The sequence below is a fragment of the Megalobrama amblycephala genome, linkage group LG12 (genome assembly GCF_018812025.1).
Source record: "Megalobrama amblycephala isolate DHTTF-2021 linkage group LG12, ASM1881202v1, whole genome shotgun sequence".
Classification (NCBI taxonomy): domain Eukaryota; kingdom Metazoa; phylum Chordata; class Actinopteri; order Cypriniformes; family Xenocyprididae; genus Megalobrama; species Megalobrama amblycephala.
Window position 1 is genome coordinate 30181082 of NC_063055.1, and position 22467 is coordinate 30203548.

Below are 22467 nucleotides of genomic sequence, written 5' to 3' on the forward strand. Positions count from 1 at the left end.
AAAGATTATTTTTCAAATAACCTCAAATGGGCTTTATGTAGTACATTTGTAAAACAATTGGCTTTATTATAGTCAACTATATTATTTAACATGCTGCATGCTTGCTTTTATGCACCTCTTAGTAACAGAGTAAATCTGATCAGTAATTCTGTAAATTCTGATTCATTCTAGTAAATTTGTTGGTTCAGATACATTGGAAAGTCTGATTCGGTTCATGAAAGTAAGTCTGTTTGTGCAGATAGTACTCACTCTCATTTATAGGGCCTGTCAGAATACCCACAATTTGTAAGTGGACAAGACTGTCCCAGGCATGAAAAATGCCAAAGCGCAGTGCACTTAATGCACACTAAATCTCTAATACTCCTTCAGAGTGGTCTTTGAAGCTAAGCGCATCCCGTCACGTTCAGGAACTTATACGTACCCTGATTTCAGGTCATGTCTCTAAAAACTTTCCAGTGTAAGTTAAATTAATTAGATGTTACATATAATTTGTTTGTAAAATGTAAAGAGTTGCACATTTTATTGGTGCAGAGAATGCAGAGATTATATGTAGTTTGTAAAACGTTTGAATATGAAGCACCACAATTGCCACAAAAAAGTATGTGCCATTGAGTAAATAAAAATATTTAAAACTCTTGCGGTCTTTATGCCCACTTGAACACTTTGGCCAAACTCTGAAAATACGTCATGTAAGAAGAGACATGGTCAAGTGAAAAAACCAGAAGTGTAGGCATTTGGACTGGCCCATAGCATTAGAAAGTCTCAATTTAGTCTAGTAAATCAGTTCATTCAGGCAGTTCTCTAGTATATGTTGCATTGAAATCACTAGAAAACTTCTTCTAGTGATTCAGTTCCTGAGGACAGTCCTCTCTTTATTTTGTAGCATTTAAAAATGTAATTCATTCTAGCGATTCAGTTCATTCGGACAGTCTTCTTTCTCATTTATAGCTTTGGAAAGTCTGATTCATTCTAGTGAATCAGTTAGTTGGGACAATTGTTTTTCTCATATGTAGCACTGAAAAGTCCGATTCATTCTAGTGAATCAGTTCATTGAGACAATACTTTCTCTCATGTTTTGCATTGGAAAGTCTGATTCATTCTAGTGAATCAGTTCGTTGAGACAATACTTTCTCTCATATTTTACATTGGAAAGTCTGATTCATTCTAGTGAATCAGTTCACTAGACATTTCTTATATGTAGTGTCAAAAATCTGATTCATTCTACTCAGTCTACATCCTTTCTATTGAATTGGTTCATTCAGAAAATCCTCTCTCTCATTGGAAAGTCCCATTCATTACCAAATCACTTTGGTACCTATGTTTTGACTGGAACTACAGTATGTTTTTAGGAGAAATTTAGCCTGTACATCTTAATATTTTTTAAAATGTCAGACTAACTGGGATTATTCAATCATTCAAAACCCCTCATTCTTTCGTTTCAGAAGAAAACCTCTGGATGGTATGGTTCTATTATTTTTATTATGAAAACATACTGCCTCCTTCAGTGTAACTTCAGCGTAGCTATTTATTTATTTATTTTTGTAGTTTGTAATGAAGCTATAATTTTTTCAGAGTAGCAGCTCAACTTTACTTCAAGCTGGTAGCTTGACAAACTAAAATTAGCTTCTCAACACTGCTGTCTGGATCCATCCTGGCCACATGCTTGAAAAGTTCAGGAGTCACTGATGTAAAGCCAAAGAAAAACATTAGAAAGAGTGTTGTTGTTCTTCAACTCTGCATGCAATTTGAGGCAAGGTGATCACCACCTCAGGCAGAAAATGAAGTTTCTGTTTTATTTGTTTCTTTTTCATGCTCTCTCTCTCTGTCTGTTTCTCTCTCTCATTCGTTCTTCTGTTCCTGTCAGCTGTAGTCTCTGTATGTGTCTACCTCCATCTGTTCCCTGTCTCTCCATATCACTTCTTTCTTATACCTCCTGCCTTACTTTTCCCCTCTGTTGGGTTTCTCCTCTCTATCCTTCTTTTAATGTGTTGCGGTGCGGTAATCGCTGAGAGCTGTGTCATTGCACTCGGCAACTCTTTTATGATGCTTCTCACTTGTGCATCTCCTTTTTCCTCGATCGGCTTGTGACGGTAAACTCTATGTGACTTGACGTGGCTTCAAACCTGCTTCCTCTGGAGACTTGTTACATCACACAATTTGTTGTTTTCAACTCTATCTACAGTATGTGTTCACGTGTCAGGTGCATTGTTTTTGAATTGTTTTTATTTTTCTCAACATGGTTCTTGATGTCATGACCTCTCTGTCAACATCACACACAGGATTCTATGTATTCTGTTTTATTTTTCCCTAAATATATATAAATAATTTTTTTATGGTTAAATTAAACATTAGTAATCGAAAAGCATATCAAATTAATTGAAATCATGAAACTTGTACAACAATTTGTTAAAATATGTTTAACAAAATATAACAAAAATACATTTTTAGGGCCCTATGAAATGTTTCGTTTTTTTCTCATGGATTCCATTTTAATGGTTTAGCTTATCTAATCAATTCAACTAATAAAACTATCTATCTATCTATCTATCTATCTATCTATCTATCTATCTATCTATCTATCTATCTATCTATCTATCTATCTATCATCGTGGAGAATTAATTATTGGCACCCTTGGTAAATATGATCAAAGATGACTGTAAAAATAAATCTGCATTGTTTATCTTTTTGATCTTTAATTCATAAAATTAGCAAAAATCTAAACTTTCATTGAAGGAAATGAATTGAAAGTGGGGGGAAAATAACATTATGAAATAAATGTTTATGTCCAAAACACATTGGCCACAATTATTGGCACCCTTTTATTCAATACTTTTTGCAACCTCCTTTTGCCAAGATAACAGCTCTGAGTCTTCACCTATAATGCCTGATGAGTTTGGAGAACACCTGACAAGAGATCAGAGACCATTCCTTCATGCAGAATCTCTCCAGATCCTTCAGATTCCCAGCTCCATGTTGGTGCTTCTTCTCTTCAGTTCACTCCACTAATTTTCTTTAGGGTTCAGGTCAGAGACTGGGATGGCCATGGCAGAAGCTTCATTTTGGGCTCAGTGACACATTTTTGTGTTGGTTTTGATGTTTGTTTTGGATCATTGTCCTGATGGAATTGCCCATTATTGGATTTCTAGCAGAAGCGGTCAGGTTTTGATTTTTTTTTTAATCTGTTAGTATTTGATAGAATCCATGATACCATATATCTAAACAAGATGTCCAGGACCTCCAGCAGAAAAATAGGCTCACAGCATTAAAGATCCAGCAGTATATTTAACCGTGGGCATGGGGTACTTTTTATCCATGTGTGCACCAAACCCATCTGATGGGTTTGCTGCCAAAAAGCTCTTTTTTTTAGTTTCATCTGACCATAGAAGCCGGTCCTGTTTGAAGGTCCAGTCATGTCTGACAGATTGATTCTGGATGAGAGCAGAGAATTTTTCTTGAAACCCTCCCGAACAACTTGTGGGGATGTTGGTGCTGTTTGATCTTTTTTTTTTTTTTTTTTTTTTTTTTTTTTTTTTAGACTTTCTGAGACTCAAGACTCAACTAATCTGTGCAATTCTCCAGCTGTGATCCTTGGAGAGTCTTTGGCCACTCAAACTCTCCTCCTCAGCACGCATTAGGACGATTTAGACACACGTCCTCTTCCAGGCAGATTTGTAACATCTTTAGTTGTTTGGAACTTCTTAATGCCCTGATGGTGGAAATGGGGATTTTCAATGCTTTAGCTATTTTCTTACAGCCATTTTCTATTTTGTGAAGCTCAACAATCTTTTGCTGCACATCAGAACTATATTCTTTGGTTTTACACATTGTGATGAATGATTAAGGGAATTTGGCCTTTGTGTTTCCCCATGTTTTGTCCATGGCTGGACAATTTCATGTTCATGATCACCTATCACAAATCAAGTCTCTGTGGCTCCCTCCAATCACCGCATCATCACCCGTGTATTGATCTCCCCCCTAGGACTCCATTTCCCATCATCCCGTACCTGGCGCTGATTACACACACACCTGTAGCCAATCCCGTGGACAATTTAACCAGCACGCTCACGCTCACTCACTGCGAAGTTTGGTTTTGCCGTGGCTAACAACTCTGAGCATTTATTCCTGTTTATGATATCCCTGTGTATGACCCTGGACTGTTTTCCCCGTTTACGATACATCGCTGCCTGCCTTGACCATTGTTCTCTGTCTGCCTGGATTGTGTGTATACTGTTTGCTGTCTGTCCTGATCTACTGCCTGGTTTAAGACTTTGTGTCTGCTTTGCCCTGTTTGTACCTGACGCTGTTGATCGACCCCTGCCTGTTTGTACTACAAAATATCTTTTAATAAAGCTGCAAATGGATTCCAACTCTGTTGACTCAGCGTTACATCACCCTTGTGTGCAAAAAAAAAATGTAAATATGAATGGGAATATACTTCAGAGATAATTTACTCATAAAAAATTCTAGGGGTGCCAATAATTGTGGCCAACGTGTTTTGGAGAAAAACATTTATTTCATAATGTGATTTCCCACCCACTTTCAATTCTTTTCCTTGAAACTTTCTAGTGGAGCATGCCCATCTGTCATGTCCAAAGCAGGATGCAACCCATAGCAATGTGTTATGGCAACAACGTCTTAGATAGTCTTGATGGCAGAGAAAAATAAACAGTAAATAAATGAGGGATTCATTACAAAAGTGTGCATCAAATATGCAAAACACAGAAGCTTGAACATGCATGTGTGACATACTAGAATGGACCTTATTGGTCCTCGTACATTTGAGCTTCTTCTTTTCCTTTTAATGGCGGTTGGCAAACCCACTTGAAGGTGCATATCACCACCTACTGCACGACACCTGTATGACAGCTGATGTAAAATAAAGGATCGGGCTTTGGATAGCTAATATCGGTTGGTTAAAAATACTTAATCTGCCCCTATACTGATCCTTGAGATCGGCTCGAGACGTCCTTATTGTATATGATATGATTTGTTATACTGTAAATTACATTTTCATGACTGGATTCCATGTTTCCGTCAGCATTTTCGGCATTGCGGAAATCATAATCACGACATGTATTATTAGAAAACTCTAATAATACATTTTCTCTCTCTTTCTTCAGCGTGGAGCCGGGCTGGCAGAGGGTCGTTCAGGTGGATCTGGAGGTGGATGGTGTTGGCAGCACGGTAGGCAGCAGGTCCATTTCCTGGGCGGTGGAATACCCAGGCATCAGGGCCGGCAATGAGGAGACAGAGACGCACATCCACCTGGCACAGAAAGACCTAGTTGGCATCGTGCCATTGGCTATGGTGAGTACAACGTCATTTCAGCAGTCTCTCAGGGAGGTGCTGGGTCTCTTCGGGGAGTGCTGGGACGGAAAGATAAAAGAGGCAGGCGGTCATGCTTTTTAAGCCACTTTGATATAACGTAAAATGAACCGTCTGGGTTGTCATGACCATTTTTAGTTTAGCATAATCTCATATTTTAGGAACCAATGGTCCAGTAAAAATCTATAAGACACGAGTGACCAGAATCAAACATGTTAAATTGCAGCTGAGTTCTAAATAAATAAATTAATAAACAAGCTTAAAGGATAAAAATTTACTGATAATTTACACACCCCCTTGTCATCCAATATGTTTATGTCTTTCTTTCTTCAGTCAAAAAGAAATTAAGTTTTTGAGTAGAACATTCTAGGATTTTTATCCATTATAGTGGACTTCAGCGGGGTACAACAGGTTGAAGGTCCAAATTTCAGTTTCAGTGCAGCTTCAAAGGGCTTTACACAATCCCAGCCAAGGAATAATGGCCTTGTCTAGCAAAATGATCAGTCATTTTCAAAAAAAAAAAAAAAATTATATACTTTTTAACCACAAATGCTCTTCTTGAACTAGCTCTGTGATGCGGCACGCATTACGTAATCACATTGAAAAGGTCACATGTGATGTAGGCGGAAGTACCGATCCAGTGTCTACAAAGCGAATGTGCAAAGACTAAGTCAAACTACAAGAAAAGTCAAACGATTTTGAAGTTGGAGGAGAAAATGAGATGTATGGGATGGGAAGTATGGGATCATGTAGAGCCCTTTGAAGCTGCATTGAAACGGCAGTTTGGACCTTCAGCTTATCGGTAGCTGTCGAAGTCCACTATATGGAGAAAAAGACTGGAATGGAAAGACTGAAGAAAGAAAGACATAAACATCTTGGATGACATGGGGGTGAGTAAACTATCAGGAAATTTTAATTCTGAAGTGAACTAATTTGTCCTCCAGATTTTAACTACCTCAAGAGAAACCTGAATAGTTTTGTTTGTTTGTTTCTTTGTTTTTAGTCAAATAAAATTTAGGTGTGAACCTCTTGTCATGTGCCATTCCAGACTAGAACATTATTGACACTTACAAATTTAGTGAACAATGTTCGATTAATTAGAAACTTGAACAAATCACATGTAAAATATTTGCATGTTTTTAGGTGGTCTACTCTTTTATGTTGGCTGATTAAATGTTATGCATTCAGTTTTAAATCACTATAATGAAGAATTAATTTTCCAGTCTAAGGCTCTTGAAGCACATACAGTATACAAAGTTCTGTCATGAAACTCTAGATAGTGCAGGCTAATAGGTCCTTTAACTCAACCTGCTCATAATCACATCATTATCTATAGGGCACAGCAGATTGGTTTCTGCTGTATCACTAGCCAATAAGCTTGCGTGCTCAACCTTCAAAGTACTTTGGTAGCATTGCCTTAGCAGTGCAGTGTGCTTCAGAAACCCTCCACCTTCCCCAGCTCCACCTGTATAGATCTGCTACAGGTAATTCATGTACTCTATATTTTATAGCATCAGCATGTCTTGCTCTGCAGCAGCAGCAGCAATAAAAGCAACAGCAGCGTAGCAGATCTGTTCCACCAAGACCAAACATACCCATTACCATGCCAAAAACTCAGAGAGTTGTCATGACAACTTACTCAGCAATATCTAAAAAACATTTTAATTCACAAAAGTTTAACATTAGTCTCTTATAATGATTATAAATCAGAATAATCATTGCTGACTTAGACTGTTTTAAGGACAGCTTGCAAGAAGAAAATGTACTTATTGATGTGATATCTTATTATTTTTCTTTGATTACGAACACATTGTAGCCTTGACTGTGTGGAAGAGTATTCAGGCTCAACGGTCGCTCTACTATTGCTTCAGCTACGTGTTATTGAGAAGTTCCAGAGTAATTGCATTTGATTATTTTATTGTAATCTTGTTATTTTGCTTGAATTGAATTGGCTTTAAGCAGTCAGTTTTTAAAGAATGTTATTTGAGTCATTTTAAATAATTGCAGTCTTGTGTAGATAATTTTCGTGCGTGTGCATATGTATACAGCATCAGTAATTACTTCCTTTCTTTACTTACTTCCTTACTTCTAATTCCTGCGTAGTAATTATCCATCACACTGAAAAAAATCAATGTGAAAATGCAGTCTCAAATGAGATTTTCACAAACATCAACTGGCCTGTTATTGAGAATGACAATATAATAATTACATACTGTAGCAATTAGATATTTCACTTAAACTCCCACTTAAAGGTTAAGAGTGCTGTAATGTTAAGGCTCTTACGAAATGTTTACATTTTTCTAAAGACAGCAGATCAATTTCCATCTCTCTTTAACACATACTTCTTACATTTGTCAATGCAGCGATGGAATCAATTTGCTGCGGTCACATGATTCTTTGAGTTTTCTCCAGTATTTTCTCTATCTCCAGTAGTTTTGTTTAATAACTTAAAGGGTTAGTTCACCCAAAAATTAAAATTCTGTCATTAATTACTCACCCTCATGTCGTTCAACACCTGTAAGACCTTTGTTCATCTTCGGAACACAAATTAAGCTATTTTAGATGAAATCGAGAGGCCTCCATTGACAGCAATGCCATTCACGCTCTGAAGATCCATAAAGGTACTAAAGACGTTGTTAAAACAGTCGACGTGACTACAGTGGTTCTACAATAATTTTATGAAGCGACGAGAATACTTTTTGTGCCCAAAAAAAATATAAATAACGACTTTGTTCAACAAGTTCTTCTCTTCCTTCTTGGGCCTCTGACGAGAGCTCACGAAAGCACCACAACGCATGTGCGGGAAGATCTTAATTTGTGTTCCGAAGATGAACGAAGGTCTTATGGGTGTGGAACGACATGAGGGTGAGTCGTTGTTTCCCTCTATCAAAAGGATTGCATAAAACATAACTCTCTAAGTACCACAAATCCACTGAAATGGTCAAGTTGAGGCACATTAACTTGCTCTCAAAAGTGTATTTATAAGAATCTATATTTGGATCAGTTTTAGGGATATTTGGAAGATTGGATTTTGTTCATTTTAACAGCTTCTGAAGCAACCAAGATTTCAAATACACAGTATCGTAACACATTACCGCACTGGCATCCCTATATCTATGGGATTGAACCATATAGGGCCTTAAAAATGAAGATTGTAAAGGAAAAGTTCCATAAGAACAAGAATCTAAAATGACATTAAGATATCTTTAACACTTATGGAAGGTGTTTAAAAAGTTACCTACATTTGGTTCTTGACCATTGAAAATGGGTAAAATTCAACAATTTGGACATGGAGTCAATATTGGGGTGAAATATCTATGGGACTGAACCAAATAGGGCGTTAAAAATGAAGATGTAATAAAAGAAGAAATTAGGATTTAATGAAGATTTAATAAAAGAAAAGTTTATTAAGAATGAGAATCTAGAAGGATATTACAATATCTTTAATACTTGTAGAGTTACAGGCATGCAAACTTTGAAAAAAGCCAATTTATGGCTCTCAGGCCAGGTATGTTCTATGTAAATGAGCTGATAGAAAAAAAATGAGATACATTTCTAGTTTTAACTTTATTTATTCTTTAGATATTCCTCTTTAAAAGAAAAAAAAAGTATCAGCTGTTTAAAAAGTGACCCCCATTTGGATTTTGACAACTGAAAATGTGCAAAATTAACAAATTTACTCATGGAGCCGTATTAAGATCTCCATATCTCTGGGATTGAACCATCGAGGGCCATTAAAATGAAGATACCAAAAGAAAAGTTAGCTAAGAACCAGAATCTAAAAGGATATTGAAGTGCTTTTTGCCATTTTTGAACTGTCATTGTTGGCATATAATGAAACAAAGATTGCTAAAGTCAACAGATTTTACTGATAGACCTACCAATCTTTGTGTAAAAATAAAATTATTGAGCCAGGGACCTCTGGTTGAGTTGACACGGAATGACCCTATTAACATTTTACCAAAATCAAGCTCAAAGGGAGTTACAAGGTTTTTCACCAGCGAATGTCGGACATGCATGCTTTGTCATACAATAGAAGAGCTGCATCTGAGGTAGTACGTTTTTTTTTTTTGAGTAAAGAAAATGCTGTACTTATTCAAGCAAACAGTTCTTTATTTACCATTGCATAGCAAACAAGCAGAGACAGTCCAAACTGTGCGCGGCACTTAATTCAAGATTGAGGCAGGGTGGAGTTATGAGGTTTAACCGATAGTTAGTGTAACCAATGAGTTTCGAGGTTTAGTCACAAACTATTTTTAATACTTTTCATAGATTGCAAAACCCACAGACAGATTTAAAGTGTGACCAATAGTAAGGATTCCTGTAAAAAAAAAAAAAATGAAAATGAATAAAGAAATATGGAGATTTGAAGAGGTTTCTGCCCAACAAAGACGATATGATGCCAAAACATTTGCATTTTTGATGAGGTATTAGTGAAATACAAACCCTGTGACGGCGTAGTAATTAATCACCCTCATGTTCCTGTGATCTGAGACCCTGTTTGGCAATCTGGCGGACTTTTGAAGTCTTCAGCAGCTGGGATTCAATGCTGTAGTGCTTGCTGTCACACTTGACTGTCCCCTCGCTAATCATTTGGCAGAGGTTTTGGCTCTGCTAGACAAGGTTCCTGTGCCACTTGCTGCTTGTTGGTTCACCCCATAATTGTCTGGCACGTCGTTGTGGTATTTGCGGTCTAACGGGAGAGTTTTGGCGAGGACGGGGCTCTTGCTCCAGACTCTTTAGGGCAGAGTGAGTGGTTTGGCTATCGCTTAGCTCCAGACGAGGTCTCAAGTGGAGGAGCGCAGGGAGTCATGCGTGAGCAAGCAGAAGGATTTCTTCTTTTTTTTGAAGAGGCATCAGCTCTCTGTTTGCTGTTTTTCTATGAGCTAAATTGTTGGAGTTGAGCTGAGGTCCTGACAGTAACATTTTATATGTAAAAAGGATACTAAGGCCTAATGCAAATTATTTTTAGATATAATTACATAATATGTTGATTATATAAATACATTATTTACATATATGAGTACTTACTGATAAAAAATCCTTAACACAAAAGTGCTCTCAGTGAAAGGAAAATGATGCATTAAAGAATTTATGCACTAGTTATGAGATATAAATTGTTAATTTGTGTTAATCTTGTCGTAATGCATTATTAATTGTAATAAATAATGTGCTAAATAATTGGCATCCTTGAAAAATGCTGCATAATACTCATTTTCAAATGAAGAAAAGAACTCCATGAACTAAAAAAGCTTGAGCTCATTTTATAAGCTACAAGATCTGTAAATTTAAAGATGTTAATTGAATGAATTATTGTTAACCAATTAATAAAGCATATTAAATGCATATATGCACTGTTGTTCAAACGTTTTGAAAGAAATTATTTTATCTATCCAGGAATGGTTCATTAAATTGATTAAAAGTGACTGTAAACAAAGATTATTGTGGCACACAAAACTGGTCCTGAAGATAGGAAACTTGCGTATCATGGAATTTACATATGGCTCAAATAATATGAAGTGTTAATGTTGTGTTAATGCATTACTTTGTTATGCAATTCAGTGTGCTAATTTAGCAAGTTAATTCATTGACTGTCCTAATTAGGACTGGGTTAATGATATCAGTTCATCGATTTTAATCCATCTTCATTTTGATGAACTGATATTGATTCTTAAAGCTCAACATCGATCTTTCAGTCTATGCTGTTTTCTGTTGATGTGTGAAGAAAATGTCACTAAACGTTACAATGCACCTGCTATCAAATAAATAAACTTTGCGGTTTGTTACTTTTGAAATGAAGCAGTCTCAACTTTCAAATTGTTGCATTTGTCAGTTGTATCACAAAATTCATATTATACATGTCATCTTTGATGTGGTTTCAATACCCAGCCCTAGTCCTAATATACTCCACATATATACCTAATATATATAGTCATTATCAAATGCAAAGCAAACCTGAACTTTAGTGTTAAAAGGTGTTGTAGCTGGATGACTTCCAGCCATTACTTCTGCCTCCTAGGCAAACATCTAATTAAACTCCACTTCATGTCCTTTCATGGGTTTTCAATCCTTTGAAAAATGCTGTTCAATTGCTGTTCATTTCGTGAATCAGCACATTAAAGAGAAAATCACACAGCTGCATCACTGCTCAAACAGTGCTGCTTTTTCACCTGAACACTATTTTAGATATCAATAGTCAGTAATACTCAACATTAAAGCCACAGATATTTCTTCATTTGATAATCCAGATCTGTCTTTTCTCACTTTTCTTAAAGGTGAAGTTTAGCTAAAAATAAAAGTTTTATCATTTTGGGTGAACTTTTTTTTTTTAAGGTGTCTATGTAGGTAGAGAATAGCTGGTGGTCAAACACTCCTCACAGCTTCCTGATCTTGCTGACATTGGTGTTGTTGAGGTCAGTCGATAGCCGGCTGATGATGGAGAGTTTGCAAGATGACCGGGAGATTGCGTACTCAGAAAAAGTTTTTTGCAGAGATTGTAAGGAAGCAGGAGAAGCTGTGTGCCTGTATGATTGGGCTCAGGACAGTGCAGAATACAATTACACTTACTTTACAGATAACAATATACTATACACAATATATATATATACAATATACACAATAAATATACAAAATGTGCAGACTATACATACACATAATATTCATTACAAGCATACACATAATACACATAATACAGCTGCAGATGTACAGTGGGTAGATAAGTAGGTGATGGTAGAGTTGATTGTGTGCAGTTCACAGCATAAGATATTTCAGTTCACTGTAATGGAATGTGTGCATATACAGGATTCTAGGTAAATCATGAAAGAACTCATTTAATTATATTCTGTTTTTAATTGCAACTTTTTTAATCCAAAAGACATGATTATTCATAACATAGCTCTGGCATCACTGGAAAAACTCTGTATAACTCTTAAGTAAAAAAACAAATACTCAAATGAAACATTCATTTGAAAAGCCAACATGCCCTCCAACTAATACGACCATATAGGTCGTTTGTCACTTCCCTGAAATATGACCCATAGGAGCGTTTACTAAAGTTGCGCCCCTATCGACAACAGGACACTTTCATTTTAAGTCACGAAATATGACCCATAGGAGCGTTTGCTAAAGTTGCGGACACTTTCATTTTAATGCATTGTTCCCTTTTATCTGCGTGATATTTTGGGTTTCGTGTTGCTCAATTGGCAGAGCATTGCAATAACAATATGCAATCATGTGATCATGTGATCGTGGGTTCAATCACTAAGGGTAGGTTTAGGGGTGGGGTCAGTGTAGTCGTTAATAAAAAAATGAGTTTTGCTAAATGGAAATAGGACAAATGGTGTAAAAATTCCACACATTGCATTTAAATGAACATGCATTTTGATTGGTAATGACAGTCATACGTCATTTCATGACGACAGATGTAACACGACACTGTCATTATTTGGCTAGATGGCGCATGACTTTAAAATGTAAATATAGGTCGTAATAAGGTGCTTGAAGGTGCACAGTCTCTGGAGGACAGTCTAAGTTAACCTTGGGTCATTCTAAACCCTGGGCAAATGGGATCCTGTGTTATCCTGCTTCGTTTCACACTGCTCATAATTTACCCAGTGTTAACAATTAATCCTGGGTATTCATAAGCTGATGTTTCACATTGTACATTCCTAAACCCTGGGTTAACATTCTTATTTGCATATTTGCGGTGTCAGTGTCATTGATTGGATAAACGCAGCACGCGACTTGTTTACATAGCTCTAACATTGCGTATTCCAACTGTACTATCGAGTAGGGCTGGGCGATAAAACGATAACGATATGTATCGTGATAGACACGTGATCGATATCAATAGAAAATGTGTTCGATAAAACGTTCGATATTTTTTATTCTTCGTCGGAAGAAAACAGGTTGCGAAGCAAGTTTGGTTGCATTAACAAAGGCACTCGCTCTCTGGTAACCTAGCAACGTAGGGAGTGATACGCTAACAGCCAATCATGTAACGGTATCAAGTTTGGTTGCGCCATATCGTTGTCTCGTGCTGGTCTGCTGGATTCCTCTTCAGTAACCGGCGACTTACATTTCTTACATTTTCTTTCATTTTGCACCTTAAATGTAAAGTGTTCATTGTGACTTTAGACTTATGTTTACATTTTAATTATTTGAGTTTTCCATGGTTGTTGACATTTCTGTCTTAATAACTGAGGGGATTATGATCAGAGGAAGGTTAAGTTTAAAATAAAAATGTTTAAATGTAATATATTTTTCTCCTGTTCCCTATTTTAAATGGGTCATAAAAAATATCAGTAATTATCGATATTGACCGATATGAAACACTGATATCGTGATACAGTTTTCAGCCATATCGCCCAGCCCTACTATCGAGTTTATACTGAATGGACATTTCGGACTATAAAGGTAAGAATGAAACAGTCTCTTCTTCTTCTAAATTGTCACGTTTTCTGTCAGCACTTGACATTTTTCGTCTCAAACACTCAATTTACTGTTTATATACAATGCGCAGTGTTTCCGTGACTGTCCAAAGCAGGCAAATGTAAGTACAATATGAGCGTTTGGTTGTCTGTTGCTAAGTGTCTATCTGTGACATTCTAACACCGTGTCCTAACCAGACGCGATGCGATAAGATTCCAGCAATGAATTAACTTCCAGCGAGACTGTTCACACTAGACGCGACACGACAATGAGAAGCGATAAAATCAATCAAAAACCACAGCCAATCAGAAGAGAGTGTGGGCGGGCTCTCAATGAAATGGGCAAGTACTTAGTAAAATGAATAAATATTACACAATTTAAACATTATTTAAAGTACATAGTGAGTGACTGAACCAATCTTTGTCATAGAATACACTTGTTTTGTTCACATTGATTTGACCGTTTGAACGTCCTTGTGCCCATTTATTTATTTTCAAGTTCTCAGGTGAATTAGCCAGTGTTGTTTTCATTACAGCTAAATAACTGGGAACACAGAATATTCAAACTCACTTTAGACGCTTTTAACATTAAATAAAACACATAAACAGTACCTGATATTATCATTGCCATACTTTGTGTTGCTGTTCCAGCCGCAACATCGCGGAGAATTAGAAATAGTTTCTAAAATACAATATTCACGTGTCGCGGCTGGTTAGGACAAAAACTCAGAATAACATGGAAAGATACCTTTTATCGCATGTCACAGCATCACGTCGTGTCTGGTTAGGACATGGTGTAACACTACATTGTTTCACACTGTACAAGTTTGGCACCTCAATGCGGGGTTAACACCACAAAAGCAGTGTTACACATCCATCCATCCATCCTTTCAGCATTCATTTCAACCTGTCAGATTTTAGTGCTTGAAGCAGAGTGATTGGCATTCATCGTAATCCATCATTTTCCTCAAATTTTTGCAGTAGATATTATGTTGATCCAGTAATGTGTTCCACCAGCAAAATCACTGCTCCTGTTAAGCCTTTCTCTGAGGCAGGCATCCTGAGGCCAGTGTCTTGACGTTGAAGGACCGGTACTGTCTGGGTGATTGTGTAATGAGAATAAACCTGTTCTTCACTCCAGTGAATCATTTAATCATTAAAGTCCTGGATTCCCATCATAAGAAATCTGGCCCCTGGAACCAGTAATTCATTTTAATATGCTCTAGGCGGAAACCATAGAGGTGAACATGAGAACCAAAAGCCATTGTACTGAGACAGTCACCTCAGTTAAAATGCTAATCCACTCACGGGCCAGTGTGGGAGTTTCCCCCTGAGCCAAGTGCTCCGGCGGTTGGATGTCAGATGAGGCGCGGTGATGTACTGCTACCGACCTTTCCTCAAACACACTTCCTGGAGGAGGTTACAAGCCCCCCTGTAGGAGCTGATCTTTGGAGCCCGATGACATGAATTAAGCGGAGCGTGAAGAGCCCAGCGCAGCGAGGCAGTGCGATTTTGCCACGGCCCAAGTGAGTCCCACACCAAGGGTCACTGTAATCTCGATTAATCACCTCCAACAGATGGCCTCCACTGAGAGAGAGAGAGACAGCTCAGGGCTGTGTTGACAAGAGTGTCGCCCCAGCTTTGCTTTACATCAAGCTTTCATCAGTAATTAGTTTTAATTAGGCTAACAGGCCACATTGTCTTTGAGCCGTGATACGGAGCTAATAGGGTTATGAGGGGTAGAAATAATCCTTTTAAACGCAGTAATCTAAGAGTGACCTCTGCACAGGTCGTGGGTTTTGAACGTAAATAATCAGGAATGATTCATAGCTCCGGTTCTGTCGGTCCATATTTATGGATTATTAGCTTTCTTGGCTCGTATCTGTCTTTTCTCACTTTCTTTCTTTTAATTTGGTGCATATTTTTCAATTAATGGTGTCCTTGCTGTTAATCAATTTGAACAAAAGGACGTTTAATAGCTTCTCTAAAGCTCAGTAGCTCAGCTGCGCTGCAACAGACCTCTGGGACAAACCGAGAAAGAGAGAGAGGAGAGCATCAAGGGACAGATGAAGAGAGCTGAAGTTTTATGAGAAAATTTTCCACTTTGAAAAACATACTGTGAGAGAGGTGGAAAGGCTCTCAGGTGTACATCGGCTGCCTGACAGAGACTGAATTTGTCATCTATTTCAATACCGTGTGGCAGAAATGACTCGGAGGAGAGGAATGGAACGAGGGATGAAAAAGAGAGAAAAATCAGCCGAGCCTTATGAGTGAAGGAAGGTGGAGATGAAAGATTTCCTTCCAATATGTGTGTGTCTCCCGTCCAGTGTGTGTGTGTGTGTGCGTGCGTGTGTGTGTAAAATGATGTGTTATGTGGGTCATGTGAAGATAGATCTGCCGCTCGGTAATTGAGGCAGATCAGATTTGTCAGCACAGCAGGAGGCTGTTCTTTGAGCTGACTCTCTCTCTCTCTCATACACTCACACAGTCATGCAGTGATTTTAGCATTGATTAGACCAGTGCCTTCATCATTACAAATGCATCAGAGACAAAAAAAAAAGTGGAAGAGGACACTATTACACACTCCATCGAAAAAGAAACATGACATGGAAATTAATCCAACAAGATGTCTTTCTAATACCCACACACATTTGTAACTGATTGAAGATTACATGGGAAACACAGAACTGCATCAAAATACACTATTGTTCAGATTTTTAAAAAATACTTTTTTTGAAAAGATTTTTTTGAAAGACATTACCAAGACTGTATTTATTTGTTAAAAAATGCAGTAAAACAGTAATATTGTGAAATGTTACTAACATGTAAAATAACTGTTTTCTCATTGAATATATTTTGAAATGTAATTTATTCCTGTTATTGCAAAGAAACAGTTGCTTTTAAAGAAATAGATTCTTTGATGAATAGAATTTTTAAAAGCAGCATTTATTTGAAGTAAATTCTTGCAACATTCTATGTCTTAAAGGTGCCATCGAACATTTTTTTACAAGATGTAATATAAGTCTAAGGTGTCCCATGAAAGTGTCTGTGACGTTGCAGCTCAAAATACCCCATAGATTTTTTTTAAAGGATTAGTTCACTTTTAGATAAACTTTTGCTTATAATTTACTCACCCCCATGTCATCCAAGATGTCCATGTCCTTCTTTCTTCAGTCGAAAAGAAATTAAGGTTTTTGATGAAAACATTCCAGGATTTTTCTCCATACAATGGGCTTGAATGGGCACCAGACGGTTCAAGGTCCAAATGACAGTTTCAGTGCAGCTTCAAAAGGCTTTAAATGATACCAGACAATACCAGACGATGAATAAGGGTCTTATCTAGCGAAACGATCAGTCATTTTTAAAAAAAAAAAAAATTAAAAAATAAAGTTTTATAAGCTCAAATGTTCTCCTTGCTCTGTTCTCGGATGTGCGTTTGTGACGTCACGTAATACGCAATTACGTTGAAAAGGTCACGCTTGACGTAGGTGGAAGTACAGATTCAGTGTTTACAACTTGAACGTGCAAATACTAAGTTAAACGCCGTTTACAAAAAAAGGTAAAACAACAATGTCGAATGAGGAGAAGATGAGTTTTTCGCCCTGCCCTACCTTTTGAACCGGAATACACAGAGGAAGAAATTAGTCAGATGGAAGAGACTGCTGCGGCGACACACACCTTTCAAGCATTGGGCAGACGAAGATCTAACGAGACGTGGTGGTGCACATGTGGCAAATGCCAACAGAGGAAGAATCTAGATGCTGCCACGACTGGACCATTTCAATCCTGCCATTAGAATCAGTCGGTGAGTCCCTGTTTCCATCTCGCTGCATTACCGGACAAAATGGATTTCCACCATTACTGAGCAACAGCGTTTTAAGGGGCTCGCACACCGGATGCGAAGCTCAGCGCCGCGCCATGTCTTTAAAATTCGAACGCATTGTTTCCTATGAGTGTACGCACACCAGCGGCGACATTCGGTGCCTGTTCACGGCGCCCAGGAAGTTGTTCAAAATCCTGCTGCGCCACAGAGCGCCATGTACATTGTTTACATTAAATGTATATTATATTTCTCTCAAATCGTCGTTACATACTGACTTCACCCTGTGCTGCAAGATACATCAGTTTTACATTCTTAGTTTAACAGCTTGAATAAAGTCTAAAAATGTATAATAAACGTAGCCTTTTCTTTCCTTTTGCTTTGTTGTGCCATTTTTCCATGTACACTAACCTCAGTGCGAAATATTAAAGCGTATGTAATGTTTCCCTGTTGATGTAAAACACTCCCATTGTGCTGCTCTTCTATCAGGAGTCGATTCAAAATTGAGCTTGCGCGTATATAATGTGCGCGGCCGGTGTGCGACCCCCTTTAGAGGTGTTTTTGTTCTGATGGAGAAGGGTATGACAGTCTGATGGCACTGACAACACAGGATGGAAGAACCATTAACGTTAGTTGTTTTACCTTTTTTTGTAAACGGCGTGCGTCTCAATCAGCTCCCTAGTTCAGTAGTCAGGGCACTGATCAGGGAATCAAGCGTGACCTTTTCAACGTAATTGCGTATTACGTGACGTCACGAATGCGCATCCGAGAACAGAGCAACGTTTGTGCTTATAAAACTTAAACTTTTTTATTTTTTTTTTAAATTACTGATCGTTTCGCTAGATAAGACCCTTATTCATCGTCTGGTATCGTTTAAAGCCTTTTGAAGCTGCACTGAAACTGTCATTTGGACCTTGAACCGTCTGGTGCCCATTGAAGCCCATTATAAGGAGAAAAATCCTGGAATGTTTTCATCAAAAACCTTAATTTCTTTTCGACTGAAGAAAGAAGGACATGGACATCTTGGATGACATGGGGGTGAGTAAATTATAAGCAAAAGTTTATTTAAAAGTGAACTAATCCTTTAATTATTTTTTTTTAACTGCCTATTTTGAGGCATAATTAGAAATGTGCCGATTCAGGCTGCGGTCCCTTTAAATCTCTCGCTCCCTGCCCTCCCGAGCTCTCGACTCTATCACTGCATAAACAAAGTTCACACAGCTAATATAACCCTCAAAATGGATCTTTACAAAGTGTTCATCATGCAGCATGTCTAATCGTGTAAGTATAGTGTTTATTTGGATGTTTACATTTGATTCTGAATGAGTTTGATGGTGCTCCGTGGCTAACAGCTAATGCTACACTGTTGGAGAGATTTATAAAGAATGAAGTTGTGTTTATGAATTATACAGACTGCAAGTGTTTAAAAATGAAAATAGCGACGGCTCTTGTCTCCGTGAATACAGTAAGAAACGATGGTAACTTTAACCACATTTAACAGTACATTAGCAACATGCTAACGAAACATTTAGAAAGACAATTTACAAATATCACTAAAAATATCATGTTATCATGGATCATGTCAGTTATTATTGCTCCATCTGCCATTTTTCGCTATTGTCCTTGCTTGTTTACCTAGTCTGTTGATTCAGCTGTGCACAGATCCAGACGTTAATACTGGCTGCCCTTGTGTAATGCCTTGAACATGGGCTGGCATATGCAAATATTGGGGGCGTACATATTAATGATCCCGACTGTTACGTAACAGTCGGTGTTATGTTGAGATTCGCCTGTTCTTCGGAGGTCTTTTAAACAAATGAGATTTATATAAGAAGGAGGAAACAATGGAGTTTGAGACTCACTGTATGTCTTTTCCATGTACTGAACTCTTGTTATTCAACTATGCCGAGGTAAATTCAATTTTCAATTCGATGGCACCTTTAATGCATCTTGCTGATTAAAGTTTTAAAAAATAAAATCTCACTGTACCTAAACTTTTGATAGAGTACTCGTATATTGAATGTACAATACTGTGAAAAGATTTAGGCACTTAAAGTGAGGAGTTATTTAAAAAAAATAACTATAATACCTATAATAGTTTTTTATAAATAATCATTATATTTATGTAATAACAGTACACAAACATGACAGTCCCGTACCTACCTCGGTATTGAAGTCCCGGTTCGGTATGGGGGGAGAAAACTAAACACAAAATTGCTTTTTTTGTTTATTAAACAGTGGTTTATTGGACAAATTGTGTGTCTCTCTCTAAATAGATTAAATTATAATTATCTTAAGGATAAAAGAAAAATCTGTATTACACTACAGGGAGCCCTTACAAACACATTTCTATAATATTAAAAGTTACAATTAACAACAGAGCCCAAACTATGCCCAAACTATTCAGTTATTTATTAAAATTTATTTTTAGATATAATAATCAACACACACACACACACGAAAGTAAATTGCACAGGTTTTGCATTGACTTCTAAATCTAATTATAACATTTTTCAATTATTTTTCTACTCTAATTAATTTTTGAAATATAATCATTTGCATAGTTACTGTCATAACTTGTTTTCATTACAAATTTATTTAAACATAAATTAAATAATTAAGACATTACTAACAGCTAAAGTAATGAATATACAGTACAGTCCAAAAGTTTGGAACCACTAAGATTTTTAATGTTTTTAAAAGAAGTTTCGTCTGCTCACCAAGGCTACATTTATTTAATTAAAAATACAGTAAAAAAGAGTAATATTGTGAAATATTATTACAATTTAAAATAACTGTGTACTATTTAAATATATTTGACAAAGTAATTTATTCCTGTGATGCAAAGCTGAATTTTCAGCATCGTTACTCCAGTCTTCAGTGTCACATGATCCTTCAGAAATCATTCTAATATGCTGATTTGCTGCTCAATAAACATTTATGATTATCTTCAATGTTGAAAACAGTTGTGTACTTTTTTTTTCAGGATTCCTTGATGAATAGAAAGTTCAAAAGAACAGCATTTATCTGAAATACAAAGCTTCTGTAGCATTATACACTACCGTTCAAAAGTTTGGGGTCAGTAAGAATTTTTATTTTTATTTTTTGAAAAGAAATTAAAGAAATGAATACTTTTATTCAGCAAGGATGCATTAAATCAATCAAAAGTGGCAGTAAAGACATTTATAATGTTACAAAAGATTAGATTTCAGATAAACACTGTTCTTTTGAACTTTCTATTCATAAAATAATCCTGAAAAAAAATATTGTACACAAATATTTTGATATAAACATACAGTCACTTTTGAAAGTAATAAATACACATTAAATGTTTCTTGAGGAGCAGATCAGCATATTAGAATGATTTCTGAAGGATCATGTGACACTGAAGACTGGAGTAATGATGCTGAAAATTCAGCTTTGCCATCACAGGAATAAATTACTTTGTGAAATATATTCAAATAGAAAACAATTATTTTAAATTGTAATAATATTTCACAATATTACTGTTTTTTACTGTATTTTTAATTAAATAAATGTAGCCTTGGTGAGCAGACGAAACTTCTTTTAAAAACATTAAAAATCTTAGTGGTTCCAAACTTTTGGACTGTACTGTATAAGCTAATATAATGCATATATTTAGTGAAATGCTCCCCTCTAGAGTTAATTTCTCTAGTGAACTAACATGCCGACACTAAATGATTTGCCTGAGGTAAATGTAATGTTATGTGAGATATTATTCTCAAGCTGCTTTATTCATGTTTTCCGCAGTTGAAACACCATTTGAGAGATATCTAGATCATCTGTTCTTCTTCTGCGCTTTTACCTGTTGTGGCAAACAGCATCATAAGTGATATTTGCATTGGACATTCACCTTTCAAATTTTCGTCCTCTCTGTTGTATTAATTCACTCGGATTTTGAGCTAAAGAGATAAAGTTGAACTCGCACAAACACTCTTTAGTAACTGAAAAACCGTGACTGTTCACCACTCACTCATTTTTTTAACTCTGTGTTTAAAAAGCCTGTTGCAGAGCAGCAGAAGTTCCTGCCCTCGATTTGATGGTCCACTCTCATGAAAGTCATTTTGCTCTTGGCTCAACGTCCAGTTCTGCCAGCTGCACATTAATAACCAGTAAAGATAACATGTGTTTCCAGCTCAGTGCAATCACACAAACACCCCCTTCCACCCCTACTGCATATTCAGACACTAGCATACAAAAAATAGAATGTGTTTGCTGCCTTTTCAGAACAGATGTGCTATGAAGCATATAAATGCAGTTTGAAGCGGATGTTCTCTGGAAAGCATAGCATGTGGTTTGGCATTTAAATGCACCAGTTATGTGGTGTGGTTTGGGTTGTGTGGAGGTCTTCAGGGTGTTGGTCCACTGTTGTGGTTCAAAGATGTATTTGAGGTGTAAATAAACAGAAACTAGGGAACTTTGCATTCACTAAGCAATTTATAAGTGAACAACATGGAGGATAAAGATGTTCTTTTTAGTTTTAGTACCTCCTTTCCTTTCCTTTCCTTTCCTTTCCTTTCCTTTCCTTTCCTTTCCTTCCTTCCTTCCTTCCTTCCTTCCTTCCTTCCTTCCTTCCTTCCTTCCTTCCTTCCTTTCCTTCTTTTTATTCATTTCCTGTCCATGTCCTCTTCCTTTTCCTTTCCCTTTCCACTTTTTTCTGTATTTCATTTATTTCCCCCCTTACTTCCCCTTTCCTTTTCACTTCCTTTTGATTCATCATATGATTTCATTTCACTTCCTCCTCCAATTTATCTTCTCTTTCTTTAATCTCCCTTTCCATTCCATTTCTTAATTTCCATTTCTTATTTTATTTTGCCCTCCTTTCCTTATTTACTTGCATTCCCTGCCACTTCCCATTTCCTTTCCTTTCC

General features: G+C 36.9%; 1 protein-coding gene across 1 annotated transcript in view; it reads left to right on the forward strand.

The window, feature by feature from the left end:
* The window catches only part of si:dkeyp-14d3.1 (transmembrane protein 132C), a 417700-nt gene that overhangs the window by 305958 nt on the left and 89275 nt on the right, over positions 1-22467 (forward strand). Inside the window, 1 exon segment of the mRNA XM_048210503.1 lies at positions 5122-5308. Coding sequence (XP_048066460.1) covers positions 5122-5308 — 187 coding nt within the window.